Source organism: Aphanomyces astaci (genome assembly GCF_000520075.1).
Source record: "Aphanomyces astaci strain APO3 unplaced genomic scaffold supercont1.43, whole genome shotgun sequence".
NCBI lineage: Eukaryota > Oomycota > Saprolegniomycetes > Saprolegniales > Verrucalvaceae > Aphanomyces > Aphanomyces astaci.
The window spans coordinates 142,447-155,488 of record NW_009798306.1 but is presented as its reverse complement, the minus strand read 5'-3'; the positions used below and the strand labels follow the sequence as shown (position 1 = coordinate 155,488).

General features: G+C 47.5%; 5 protein-coding genes across 5 annotated transcripts; 2 read left to right on the top strand and 3 right to left on the bottom strand.

Annotated features, from left to right (window-relative positions):
- Positions 1 to 1,871: 1,871 nt before the first annotated feature.
- Positions 1,872 to 2,652, top strand: H257_12813 (hypothetical protein; the record flags this gene model as incomplete). Its single annotated transcript, XM_009840147.1, has 5 exons — positions 1,872 to 1,973; positions 2,029 to 2,091; positions 2,115 to 2,290; positions 2,347 to 2,405; positions 2,513 to 2,652. The coding sequence occupies 5 exons, from the start codon at positions 1,872 to 1,874 to the stop codon at positions 2,650 to 2,652; spliced, it is 540 nt and encodes a 179-aa protein (XP_009838449.1).
- Positions 2,653 to 4,150: 1,498 nt separating this feature from the next.
- H257_12812 (hypothetical protein) lies at positions 4,151 to 4,558 on the bottom strand (the record flags this gene model as incomplete). Its single annotated transcript, XM_009840146.1, has 1 exon — positions 4,151 to 4,558. One exon carries the CDS (start codon positions 4,556 to 4,558, stop codon positions 4,151 to 4,153), a length of 408 nt encoding a protein of 135 aa, XP_009838448.1.
- A 1,259-nt stretch (positions 4,559 to 5,817) lies between these two features.
- On the bottom strand, positions 5,818 to 6,015 carry H257_12811 (hypothetical protein; the record flags this gene model as incomplete). The annotated part of the gene is made up of 1 exon (XM_009840145.1): positions 5,818 to 6,015. The coding sequence occupies one exon, from the start codon at positions 6,013 to 6,015 to the stop codon at positions 5,818 to 5,820; it is 198 nt and encodes a 65-aa protein (XP_009838447.1).
- Positions 6,016 to 10,020: 4,005 nt separating this feature from the next.
- H257_12810 (hypothetical protein) lies at positions 10,021 to 12,012 on the top strand. The gene is made up of 2 exons (XM_009840144.1): positions 10,021 to 10,990; positions 11,326 to 12,012. The coding sequence occupies exons 1-2, from the start codon at positions 10,042 to 10,044 to the stop codon at positions 11,898 to 11,900; spliced, it is 1,524 nt and encodes a 507-aa protein (XP_009838446.1). The 5' UTR covers positions 10,021 to 10,041; the 3' UTR covers positions 11,901 to 12,012.
- Positions 12,013 to 12,219: 207 nt separating this feature from the next.
- On the bottom strand, positions 12,220 to 13,037 carry H257_12809 (hypothetical protein). Its single transcript, XM_009840143.1, has 2 exons — positions 12,946 to 13,037; positions 12,220 to 12,873 (listed from the first exon to the last, which is right to left on the bottom strand). Exons 1-2 carry the CDS (start codon positions 12,965 to 12,967, stop codon positions 12,329 to 12,331), a joined length of 567 nt encoding a protein of 188 aa, XP_009838445.1. The 5' UTR covers positions 12,968 to 13,037; the 3' UTR covers positions 12,220 to 12,328.
- Between the last annotated feature and the right edge of the window lie 5 nt (positions 13,038 to 13,042).

The following is a 13,042-nucleotide window of genomic DNA, read 5'->3' as shown; positions in this document are numbered from 1 at the left end:
GTGCTTCAAACGGGTTTTCGTGTTGGCTTCCGTTAAGAACGGCTTCGAATGGCTTGACTTGAATTTTAATGTCTTTGCTCGCTGCATGTGACGAATGATCGTTGTCTTCGAGAGACCTGTCTTGGTTGCTAGTGTACGCATCGTTTGCCGATCATGCAAAGGGACAGCCCGAATCAAACTCTCAATCTCTTCATCAGAGTGTTGAATCTTTCGGATTTGATTCCCTAACATCGTAAAACTCTTTGAATTAAGACATGTACAAAATTATAGTCTGACGCAGAAATATTATATTATAGAGGTTTTACCCTTGTATTTTGCCGACACGTCGGCCGTCGTGCTACCGCTGAGTAGTGAGAGGCGTCCTCTTGCCCACACGTTCGAAATCGTCTGTCTCGTGCAGTTGAATAGTCGGGCAGTTTGTGTTGCGCAACCATGGGGTAGTTCTCCGGCTACGCTTCGTTCCAGAAGCATCTCGTAGATGGAATGGCGTTGAGCATCGGTGAGCTTCTTGTCGCCAGTGCGATGGTTGTAGGTACTCTGAGAGCATGACGAAGGCATAGTTGACTAGAAAGATCGCTTTGCAAGAGGAAGTGTGTTGACCAGGAAGGTTGATAATGCAATATGAGACCTCAGCGGGTCGTTATGTTTGCTAACGAATGTGTGAACAAATTCTTGCCGCCATAACTTTTGAGCAAAAAGGAATTAGTTTGGTCGGAAATCATCCAATCAAAGTGGAGAGCTTGCGCTTTCTTGTGAGCCAATTAGATTGCTTAAAGGCAAAATATTAGAAAAATCCGCCAATGGCGAAAAAAGTGTTAACGTTTGATCGGACCAGAGTAGTACAACACAACGATGAGTATATATGTGGTGTTGCCCAACGCGGAGGGGTCAAACGTTTGGATTGGCAGAAACTCGATAGGAAGTGATTTGGTTGGCTCAGGCGGTCCTTTAATCCATTCTCTCAAGGCATTCGATTCTGCTGATGGCTCCAGTTTCGAATCAATTTGACAATACAATGTTGAAACAAATATGCAACCATTTAGGCATTTCTACCCATGAAACTCCAGTAAGATCATGTAGGTAAACCATGTATTCTGATGTCGACTTGTTGAAGCTCCAGCAGAGAACCTGTCTGTCAACAACCAGGTATCACAGAATGGGTGCTAATTGTATTTCTCATTGCATTAATGTTTCCACTACGAGAAGTTCTAATTGGAATTTAGTTGTAGCTCCAGCAACCGCATCGTCGATCCACCAACAACCGGGTAACAATCATATATATATTCTATATGTCTGTTAGAATTGTAGTAGAAGCTTTGCCACCACGACCTACATCCGTGACTTCGCAGGTAAAACTATTACTACATCTGTCCGGGAATATTTGCATGATTCAGAATATATGGAAAACGAAGGTGAACAAATTTGAATACTATGGAACAAAGTATATCGGATTGTAGAGTTCAACCAGGAGATCACCAATCAAACGAATTCGCCCCAAAATTGAGCCAATCAAAGTAGAAAACTGGGTTGGAAAGTTCGATACAAAGCTTATATGATATGGTCAATTTGACTCCACATCCGTATCCGAAAATCCGGTTTCGTGTACGCTATGTGTACGGATACTGATACTATCCGTACACAGGCCTTCATGACATGGCATCAAACCAAAATGGGCGCCAAGACAAACCTGACGAATACAGAAAGAAGCGCTATGCTGCAGCAGCTTCTAAGACTCCTCGCTGACCACAAGTCACTGCCATACGGAGCTTTGCAGGACGTGGCCGTTCTATTTGGGATCAACAGATCTACTGTGAGTTGGGCCTGGATGCGAGCCAATGTCACGATGCATGACACGCGTCGTCCATGCGGTGATGTCGCTTCCCATCGAAAAGGTCGTTGTGGACGTAAATTCAAACACGAATCGGTTGCTGAGCGGCTGCGCAACGTGCCAAAGCGAGACCGACTACGTTTCGGTCTATTGCGGCGGCCTTGCACCTTTCCCGGTCAACGCTACACGACTACTATAAGCGGGGTATATTCGTCAAGTACAAGAGCAACATCAGGACACCCCTCACGGAGGCCAACAAGTCCGTACGACTCATGTGTCCTTGCAGCATGTCCATGCAACCAACGCGGACTTGTTCAGCTTTGAGGACATGATGAACGTCGTTCATGTGGACGAGAAGTGGTTCTTTGGCACGAAAGTCAAAAACGGATTTAATTGTGGGGAGTACGGGGGCAAGAAGAAGAGAAGCGTCCCAGTTGAATGGACAGCGTCTTCGAGCTCCTTGTACATGTGTATTTTCGCGTTGTCCAGTATTAGAATTGACCTTGGAAGCGGCCAAGGATTCAAATACGGCAGAACACGCTCCAAAATAGTGCTGTGGAAGATCTCGCGGTCGAAGGTGCCCAGTTATTTGTTCATTAATTGTGATTCTATTTGCTACAAAATGAAAATGTTAAAAAAGAATTTTACCGTCTACATAACCTTACGACAAACATCCACTTGTAGAAAAGACTGCCAGTGCTGACACACGTCGCCCACGTGAAAATGGGAGCTCCACAATCGCGCGTGTGTTCCTTTTCGACCACGCGTACTTCCTGATGGAGTCTCGCCCATCTCTAGACGTCTCGTCCACAAAGATCAGCTGATCTCGCGATGAATAAAATGGCTGCAGCTTTCTGTAATAGTCTTGGAGCTCGAAATCAGCAGCTTCTCGCGCTCGTTTTTCCAGAACTATTTCACAAAGTAATAACATGTTTTAAAATGCTAAAATTGAGAATTAGTTCGAAATTTATAACCTTTTCTTGTCAAATCCAAATCGTGCATCAACGCACGGCAAATCGTAGCTTGGGAAATGTTTAACAAGGACGGGAACTCAGCCCGGAGCGCTTCTTGAAGCTCCTCAATGTAGAAGCATGGGTGGACTATTGTGTACTGCAGTATCCACGCATTGACAGTGTTTGGCCACCGGGTCTTCTTCGTTCCCCTGCGCGTTGAATCGACAGTGCCCGTGGCGGAGAACTGTGCGACAAAACGCGTAACAGGCCTGCGTGAGAGACCCAACAATGCGCACACAACGACATCAACATCAATAGAGTAGATCTGCACTAGAATAACGCATCACCATCTCATGTCTAGGCTTATCATACTCGTAAAGACCCGTGTTTGCCAAAATGAAACGGGCAAACGCTTCATATTTGCTAATTGTGATTTTTTGATAAACCATCCAATCAAAACGTCGCGTCATAAAACTTGCAGCAATAAGGGTTACTTCAGTTTAATAAATGAAGTTCCATGGATCCTAAAAGTTGCATGCATGCTCACTAATAGTGGGGGTTTAGGCTCAGATTAGCCAGAATATGTGAAAAGCACAATAAACGTATCCCTTACAGTTAATCGTCCCACACGACAAATTTACCCGACAACTCTCTGATTGGTTGAAATTGTAGAGAAATGATCTTCATATTAGTTCTGTCATGCTCGCACTGTCATATAAAACTACATCTAGCTTATGGATTCACTTTGATTGATCATTTTCCAATTTGCCATTAACATCCATCTTCGTCTTAAACCTGCTTGCGGCCGGGGGACTGCCAAGGCCGTCAACACCATCCCACAACTCGGTTCCACTGTGACACAGTCCAATTCAGGGAATCGACCGAGACAACGGGTTAACGGAGTTCTTGCTTGACGGAATACAAAGATTATCCTTTGCCTTGGTAAACTAGGCTTAAAATTGGCAATTGAAAACCCAATGGTGAACCTGACAGTCAATTAGCTATTAAAATCAACCATGGACTATGAAAACAATATACATAAATTTACAACCTGTTTCACTATTTCTCTTCCTAACTTCTTGAAACAAACCCCAGTACGAATCTGCATGACCAGCGTATTCAATCTCAATCTAAGCATAGCTCTGATACTTGTTGAATGAAATCGCAAGCGTTTGGCGCTCTGAGTACTTACTGCGGTCGCTCTTGATCGTTTCCTTCGAATAATCCTTGAGGACACAGTACATACCACGCTTGGGATTAACTGAAAACCTTTGCTCCCAGGTTTCCTTCCCTGAATGAGCAGGTGGAATGACCCTTGGCACTGCGAATTATTGCATTGTCTCTGCCGGTTCACCACAGGGGGTCCAACTTATGGCACGACTGATTCCACGCACAAACACTTCACCACGGCCACAACAACTACGTCCGCCGTGAGCTGCCCTCCAAGATTGCTGCCTTGCACGCCACATGGAACCAAACACCGTTTCTCCAACAGCAAGCGATGGTCAATTGCATTGCTCAAAGTCCAGGTGACAAGGTACTCGCAACATGTCTTCGCATCACCCCACCAACACCTGGCTATGAGGTCTCGGAGGTCAAAGCGCCCCTCAGGCGACTCAAAGACACGGTAGAAGCAAACGCCGCACCGCATACTCTGCAATGAAATCCCGACCGGTATCTCATGGCTGTATTCAACAATGTCGTTGAGCTGTCGGCGCACAAAGTTCAGCTCGAGTGCATTGAACCAGTCCACATTCACGTTTCCTCTTGGTAACATGACCACATGAGGGAAAACAAACGTCTGCCTTGGCGTCTACATCAATGTCGCCGCAACCAACTCGACGTAGTCCTCATAAAACCCACATACGCGCAGACAAGGGTATGAGTCCTCATTGACTCGGTGATATACCTGGTATTCCTTTTCGACACTCGCCTTATTATGCCAATGGAGCCGAACAGAGCCAAAAGCACCATGTGCTGAATTTCCCAAGGATACGTCACCCCACTACAGCCCCAATATTTCACCGATGCGGAAGCAGTCAAAGTAGCAGCAGGAAAACAAGATGCCGAACATAGTCCGGACAAATGGGTTGTGCTTGGCAAATGCATGCATTGACGACAATTGACAGACCGTCGTTTGTCAGTGGGTGTACCGTCTTCTCGTTATCGCCGTTATTTTGTCTATTGTACTTTTGAAGTCCGACGATATCTTGCTTGGACAGTGTCGCTTGGGCAGTTAGGCTCAACATGTTGCTCCTTAAAGTAGGCGACTAATACAGTCTTGGCTGAGTCGATGGTACGTGGTTTTCGTCCAAGTGAGTAGAAATGGTGAAAGAAATCGTCGGTGTAGTCATCTGTGGTTGGTGATGCAGGAGCAATTTCGTGCTTGTGTGATACGCAGAACTCTTGGAACTTAATCTGGTATGTATAGTATGTCCGTCGTGCTGAGGTCTGCGGAACGAGCCCTGGATGGTTTGCTTAGTTGAGACGCTTTCCATTTTGCACAATGGGCTAACGCGAATAGTTGCGGTGTAGCCGATGCAGTATTTCTAGTTGCCCAATGGCATCGCGACGTGTTAAATGTTAATTCAATGTTGCTCCCACGACAAGATCTTCGTCGAATGATTAGACGACAAACATTGTTGGCGAATCAAGTCACAATCCTCGTGTCGGGTTGCCAATGGTTGTGAAAATTGTCGGGTACGTGTCGGGTGTATATATTTTGTTTGTATTATTAGCCACGCTATCTCCACCAAAGAAAGCAACGCCAACTCGGCAAAGCCGGGGTGAGTTCTAATTGTTAGTCCACTACGAGTACTTTTCATTTGAATTCAATTGTAGCACCTGAAACCGCATCATCCATCCGCCAACCACCTGGTAACATTCATACTTATATAAGTTATGCCTGTTACTACCTCTGTTCCGAAATAAATCAAACAATCGCAAAACTTGACGTTCGGAAATAAATCAAACAAATTTTGACGCAGAGCGATCTAAAAAGTATTTATGATTAAGTATGCAAGAAAGTGTATTTAATTATATCACATCAGGTTCTTGAAGTGCAGCGACGAGCCGCCGACGACGTGGTCGAGAGCCCACTTCAGGACGTGCAACCTTGTTGGCATCCGTCAGCGCGGGCTTGACGTAGCTAGAGTACTTGACGATGGCGCCACGCTTGTAGTACGCGTGGAGGGTTGTCGTGGGGATGCCAAGTCCAGCGGCGACGGCGCGCATCGTTTTGCGTGAGGTTTTTGGCAGCTCCTTAAGTCGAGAAGAAATGCCATCATGTTTCAATTTACATCCACACTTAACCTTTTGTGACGCTACGCTTTCGCAGGTGCGCTGGCCATTGTTCAAGTCGACCTGTGCGCGTAGCCAGATCAAGCGGATCGTGGAGCGAGTGACGCCGAACTTCCCAGCGACAAACTGAAACGAGCCGTGAGGCAATTTGACTTCCCGAAGGCACGTCAGGAGAAGGTGGAGAACGCTTTGACGCTATGTCGTTGTTTAAGTTGGCTTTCGGTGACGCGCGCATATTTCAAACTGAGCTGTTGAACTCGAGTCAATCATACGGATACACTGGTATTATTCGTAACCGGCTATCCGGATAACGATTTTATATGAAACAATGTATTAAATATTCAAACGTGACGGCCATCTATGATTGGTGGAATTTTGGTGGGAAAGCACTGCGATTGGATTCGTTATTTTCTCCTCTATCCGGACATGTTCGTAGATTCAAGAATTTTTTTGTGTTGCTCTTTATTTTCCATTTTTTCTGATTGTTTGATTTATTTCCGAACAGAGGTAGTAGAATTTTAGTAGCGGCTTTGGCACCACGACCTACATCCGCGACTTCGACTCGTCAGGTATTTGTAGGTAAAACTATTACTACTCTGTTCCGAAACATTTGTCAGGGTCTTTTTCATTTGATTTAAGCATAGGACGTTCACTCCAAAGAACTTGATTTTTGTATGCAACTCCCAAACAACATATTTACGTCAAAAATTATATTGTATTTTTTTAACTTGACGACGACAACTTAATCAAGAGAATTTATCAAGGCCTCCATGGTGGCCTCCTCCCCCAGCCGCTCATGAATATGAGTTAACGCATTCTCATACCAAGAAGCATCGCACTCGACATTATACAATGCAAAGTTAGCAATGGATGCATCCTTCCTCATATGAGGAAGTTTGTAGCCATTGCTCCCATGTATTTCAATGGACTTTTCCATAACTTTTTGAAGCGTTATGATTGTCTTTGCAAGTCTATCCGTCGGCAACTCATAGAAAGCGCTTTCTACAGCATCAATAAGCTCCTCGATTGAACGAGTGGACTTTTGATACTGTAGACTTTGAATAGAATTAAAAAATCCTAAATCTAAGACGTTGAAATCTGGACTGTTAGGTGGTTGGTTGACGACACCAATTCCACTAACACCATGCGCTTGAAGCAACGCTCTCGTGACTCGTCGATGTGGACCTGCGTTATCTTGTTAGATCCAAACATCACCGCGCGTGCTACCACCAGAAAACTTTGCTTGAATTGCTGGAACAACCTTGTTGACCACCGCGTCGAAGTACATGTCGAAATTCACGATTGGAGGAACGGTGATCAACGTCCCTCTGGGTCGGTTCTTACTTGATCGTGCGGCTGGAGACACTTAGACTAACGGCGACACGCCAACTTTGCCGTCCCAGACCTTCTTGGCATGATGGTCGTAACGGGGGCGAGCGACAACGGACAAAAACATCACCTTCGTGATGAAATTCTTTGACTTCACCGATCTTACGGCCACTTCCTCGTCATCATATACATAGTACCTTCGCTTGACCTTTGTCAAATAGAACCACTTTTCATCGATATGCACATATTCGTGCATATCGGAGAAGCAGAGGCGTCCATTTGGCAAGTGTCGAACGAAGGACAATGCATACCTCAAACGAGCATCGATGCTGCCTTGCGTGAGGAAGGGCTTGACATAGCTTGACTTAGACTTGAACCTTGGTGTGGCCTTCTTGTGTTGGAAGATCGTCGTCATAGGTATTCCACTCGCAGCAGAGAGTGACCGAAGTATCTGTCGCGACATGTGGGGCACTGCACGTATGGCGCTTTCAATTTCTTGAGTCGTTCGCTTAGGTTTTCGGCCAGTATTCCCTATTCAAGTAAACCTATAATATTGTATAATTCGTACAACTAATATATGTATGGATTTATAGAGTACTACCACGCATTTTCGTGCTTGCATCGGCGGTGTGGCCACCGCCGCGAAGCGAGAGTCGTTCACGTTGCCAGAGGCGAGAGATCGTCCGTACGTGGCATCCAAACTGTTGTGCGGCCTTGGTTATCGCTCCACGAGGGAGCATATCACCCACTGACGCGCTTAGGAGCATTTCATATACTCCACGGCGGTCCTCCAACGTCAGGTGCTTGTGGCCGTTCTGGTGTAGCAACGGGGGCACCGGCATGTTCACCGTTGGGCTTAGCAGGCATGTTTTGGTCGTATATGTATGCACGTAGGACGTTGGAGGTGTCAAATTGTAATGTGAACTACTGGCGGGTCATGGACAGTGTTTTAGGGATGACTCGCCAACTTTGAGGTGTCATATCTCAACAAAATCGACCTGGAAGGCTCAAAAACTACCCAATCAAAGCTGAGATCTTGCGCGTTTTGATGCGACAATCAGATAAGAAAATGGCGTCATATTAGAAAAATTCCGCCAATCGGAAGTGCAAAGTGACAAATGTTTCGGAACAGAGTAGTACCTGTAATCATATTATGGTACTTGGCAAATACTATTAATAGTACATGTTTGTACTTCGAAGTATTACGTACTATTATAGTACATCTTTTTGCAGTAAAGTTGGACGAATGCCCGATATATTTGGCCGTGCGCCCGATATATTTGGTGGTGTGCCCGATATATTTGGCGGTGTGCCCGATATAATTAGCCGTGTGCCCAAGTAATTGGCCATCTGCCCGATGAATTGTGTCGTGTGCCCGATGAAAATAGAATAACTCAAATAATTATATTCCATGGAGTGCAAATCAAGTTTGGTGGAAACATCATGTGGTTGAAGTTCGGAGGAAAACGCGCGAAGCATTCGAAATTTATACTTGAATAAAGTATAGTTTACAACAACGTTTCGTCCATACTTCAACTCCGTCCAAAACTTGAATCTGTCGCGCGCAGAGCTCATTTTTCGATTTACCTCAAGGAACGCACCTTCGATGGAAGCGCGGAGGCCATGGGCAATATGGACGTTGGTATGTGACGTCACAGCAACGATGCTGCATCTATCGTTTGACGACTATTTCTATGTTGAATTGACTTTTTATTGCGTGATTTCCATTTTCATCTGGCACATGACACAATTCATCGGGCAGATGGCCAATTACTTGGGCACACGGCTAATTATATCGGGCACACCGCCAAATATATCAGGCACACGACATCCGTGTGCCAAATTAAACGGGCACCTGGTCAATTATATCGGGCACACCACCAAATATATCAAATACAGGGCATTCGTCCAACTTAACTGCAAAAAGGTGTAGTATATTAACGCTATCTCCACCAAAGAAAGCATTGTTCATCCGAATATTTATCCGGATCCCATTTCCATGGATGTCAGAATGATTGCGTAGCAACACCATCGGTGTTGCTACGAGGGAATTGCTCTCCGTAAGCCTTAATTATTGTGAACAAATCCGAATCCGAAAGAAAGAAGACCATTGTGTATTGTCGATTTGATACAAATTTGGGGAGGGGGTGCAATTGAATCGCGCCGACCAAACCGATCCACAATCGATCTGATTGGTTGAATTTCATTGAGAAGTTTTTAATTGGCTAATCATTTTGAGCTCATCTGAGGTAGCCAATCAAATCGATTTAAATTCCAACGAGAAACCACGCCACAACACGAAATTTTACTCGAAAGCACAAGAACTGTTACTTGCTTCTCATGGGATGTTGACGTGCTCAAAGGTAAAACGGCGTGGGCGGCCCAGTGCAGAGCGTCACTTCTCTAGCTTATCTCGACTACTACGTACTAGTAGTAGTACTAGTAGTAGCAAGCTACAACATAAGTCTTTGCATTGGTGTCGAAGTTGTTGAGGAACTATAACGTTAATACAATAAAAGTACTGTTGATGGTTCGTTCACATGAGTAACCGGGATCGGTTTCAGAGTCTGGTGGGCTTATCCGGACGATCTTTTCAACAAAAATTGCATGCCCACTCTCATTCGTTCGGGCATGCTGCAGGAAGTGCTGGAGTTTCTTCGCCTGAGCCACACGGAGGAATGTGACGGCGAGCTGCTGAGTCCATTCTGCGACCCGTACGAGTTCTACATGTCCTTGGGCATTGTGGTGGCGACCATATGCGTGGCCGGGATGATGGCCGGCCTCACGATGGGATTGCTCAGTCTCGACAAACTCAACCTTCAAATCCTCCAACTTGAGGGCACAGATGTGGAAAAGGAGCGTGCGAGTCGGGTGCTTCCGCTCATCCAGCGGCATCATCGTCTGCTCGTGACGCTGCTTCTCTTCAACGCCGCCGCGAACGAGGCGTTGCCGGTATTCCTTGCGCGGCTCGTCCCCGAGACGCAAGCGATTGTCATCTCCGTCACGTCCGTGCTCATGTTTGGTGAAATCCTTCCGTCGGCCGTGTTCACAGGCAAAAGTCAGCTTGCGATCGCGGCGGGCTTCGTTCCGTTTGTCGAACTGATCATGATCCTTGCGTTTCCGATTGCATTTCCTATCTCCAAGATGCTCGACTGGTGCGTCGGCGAAGACCACGACGTGACGCGGTACAAGCGCAAGGAGCTCAAGGCGCTAGTGGCGCTGCAGAAGGAGGCGCATCCGCTGCCGTGTCGCGGCTCGATGCTGTCGTACTCGCCGTCGAAGAACGCCATGAGGGCGCGGCGATCCGCGGGCTTCTACAGCGCCGTGGCCGAGCACCTTCTCGATGAAGTCGACCACGTACTCTTGCCACATGCGACCCACCTCCACACGGACGAGATCACCATCATCCACGGCGCGCTGGACCTGACGACCAAGACCGTGTGCGACGTCATGGTGCCGTGGTCCGAGGTGTTCATGCTGGATGAAGACAGTCGTCTCACTAAGGACTGCCTCGCGCACATCCTCTCGTCCGGCCACTCGAGGATCCCCGTCTACAGAAAGCACCGTGTCAATGTCGTCGGTATGTCGGACGCCACCATGTTTGTTCGCCTCTACTCACACTATTTGCCGTGTTGACACTATTTCGTTGAGATATTGTCCTATTTTACCCAAACTTTCGACTTTTGTGCTGATTCTTTGCCAAATTTACAGTATCGATCGTTGATTCTTTGTTGTACTCGAGTATGTCACGATGGTCCAGTGTCACACTAATTTCAGTCCCACACGAATTCAATGTTGAAGAGTGGATAATTTGATTGGCCACTTGGTTTGTGGGTTGGGTTTTGATTGGTCGTATCTCGATTGCCATTTGGTTCACATACTTGGAATCGACGATATCAATATGATTGTGTGCAGGCCTGCTGCTGGTGAAGCGGTTGATAGTCCTCGACCCGTCGGACGCGCGGCCCCTGCGCGAGCTCATGCTCAAGAAGCCCATCGTCGTATCTCCCGACTTTAGCTGCTACGAAGTCCTAAACGAGTTCCAGAAGGGCCGCAGCCACATGGCGCTCATCACGCCGCAGGTGGGGTACGTCCAGCACTGCTGGGTCACGGGCGAGCCACTCGAGCCGGACGACGTCGAGTTTGTCGGGATCATCACCATCGAGGACGTGGTCGAGGAGTTGATCCAGGAGGAGATCCAGGACGAAACCGATAGAGCCGACGCCAACGTCCGCCGCTTCGAAGCGCAGGCGCGCGGCCTCCACAAGTGCGACGCCCGCCTCCGCGCATGGGCCGCCCGCGCTCGGCGCCGCGTACAGATCCGCCGCGCCAAGAGCGTCAAGCGGCTGTCCATTACCCCGCGAAACTCAAAGGTCAAACGGCACTCTGTCGACCATGCGACAGTGCACGACGTGAGTGCGCCCAGTCCGACGTCGTGGGCCATCTCGATGCCATCCGAGTCGTCGCCGTTGTTGTCGAGAAGCACGTAGTAATAGTAGTAGACACATAACTGAATCTAGTATATACGACAAAGTACTGGTAGTAGTACTAGTTGTAGTAGTTTCCACTAACGTTATGTTTAATTTACTTTCTTCTGTCGGATGAATATATATATATATATATATATATATATATATATATATATATATATATAATATATATAGATGCCCACGGTGAGCCTATACTCTGTACTAATAGTAGCGTTGTGATCGGAGTACTACTATAGTAGTCAGGGTTGACCCTAAAAAGGCTAAAGTGTCCGCTTAGCTTCGTTTAGTGTCGGGACGGTGGCACCGATCGAACCCTGTAGCAGCGTACATATTACTACATGTTGTATCCTACTTGAAGTATAATACCCTTGTTCAAAACCAAATCGACACTATTAATAGTAGGATATAACCAAATGTCACTAGTACACTTAACACGCCCACACCCGGTTGTTGGCGTTGGTATTGGGGAGCTGTGCGTTGTCGGTGGGAGGAAGGTGCCGCTTGAGAGGGTGGTTGGAATAGACACCTGTGAACGGCGCGGGCTGCTGGAGCAGCGTCAGGGGCACGGCGATGTGCCCGAGCGAGTCGACGGTCATCGAGTGCCGACTCGTTTTGGGCGGAAACACATGCGCCGACAGCGCCATGTCGATCACGTGCTGCTTCTCCACGACGCGTCCGCGCTGCCAGTGCTCGACGGCGATGGACGAGTCCGACAGATAGTCGACAAGCACGCACGGCACCTGGTGCAGCTGCAGCAGCTGGGCCACGCGGTGCCGGTGGTGTCCGTCCAAGATGGCACCCGTCTTGATGTCCACCAACAGCGGCCGGATGTACGCGCCCCACGACAGCGTCGCGGCCAACAACGCTTCGACGTGGTCCACGGACACGATGGCTTCATGTGGCTTGAGCCACTCGACTTTCACGAGGTGGACGTGTGGTAGAGACGGGAACCGGTAGTCGCCCTCGCTGTGGTCTACATTGCAATCGACGTACAGACTGTGAGTGACAGAGAGGACGAGGTAGATGCAGATAGCTAACTAGCTACCTGTGGCAACAAGGTCCTTCATCGCTGCCGCCCTCGAGTGCTATCAACAAGCAGCGAGACTCCGGACTAAAAGGTTGGGACCAAACCGTTGCGACGG

What these genes read in the sequence shown, in the direction of transcription:
- H257_12809 (XM_009840143.1), bottom strand. Translation starts at nt 12,967, where the DNA reads ATGAAGGACCTTGTTGCCACAG. An exon ending in GAAGGACCTTGTTGCCACAG is followed by an intron (nt 12,874 to 12,945) that starts GTAGCTAGTTAG and finishes ATTGCAATGTAG; the next exon opens with ACCACAGCGAGGGCGACTAC.
- H257_12810 (XM_009840144.1), top strand. Translation starts at nt 10,042, where the DNA reads ATGCTGCAGGAAGTGCTGGAGTTTCTTCGCCTGAGCCACACGGAGGAA. An exon ending in GCACCGTGTCAATGTCGTCG is followed by an intron (nt 10,991 to 11,325) that starts GTATGTCGGACG and finishes GATTGTGTGCAG; the next exon opens with GCCTGCTGCTGGTGAAGCGG.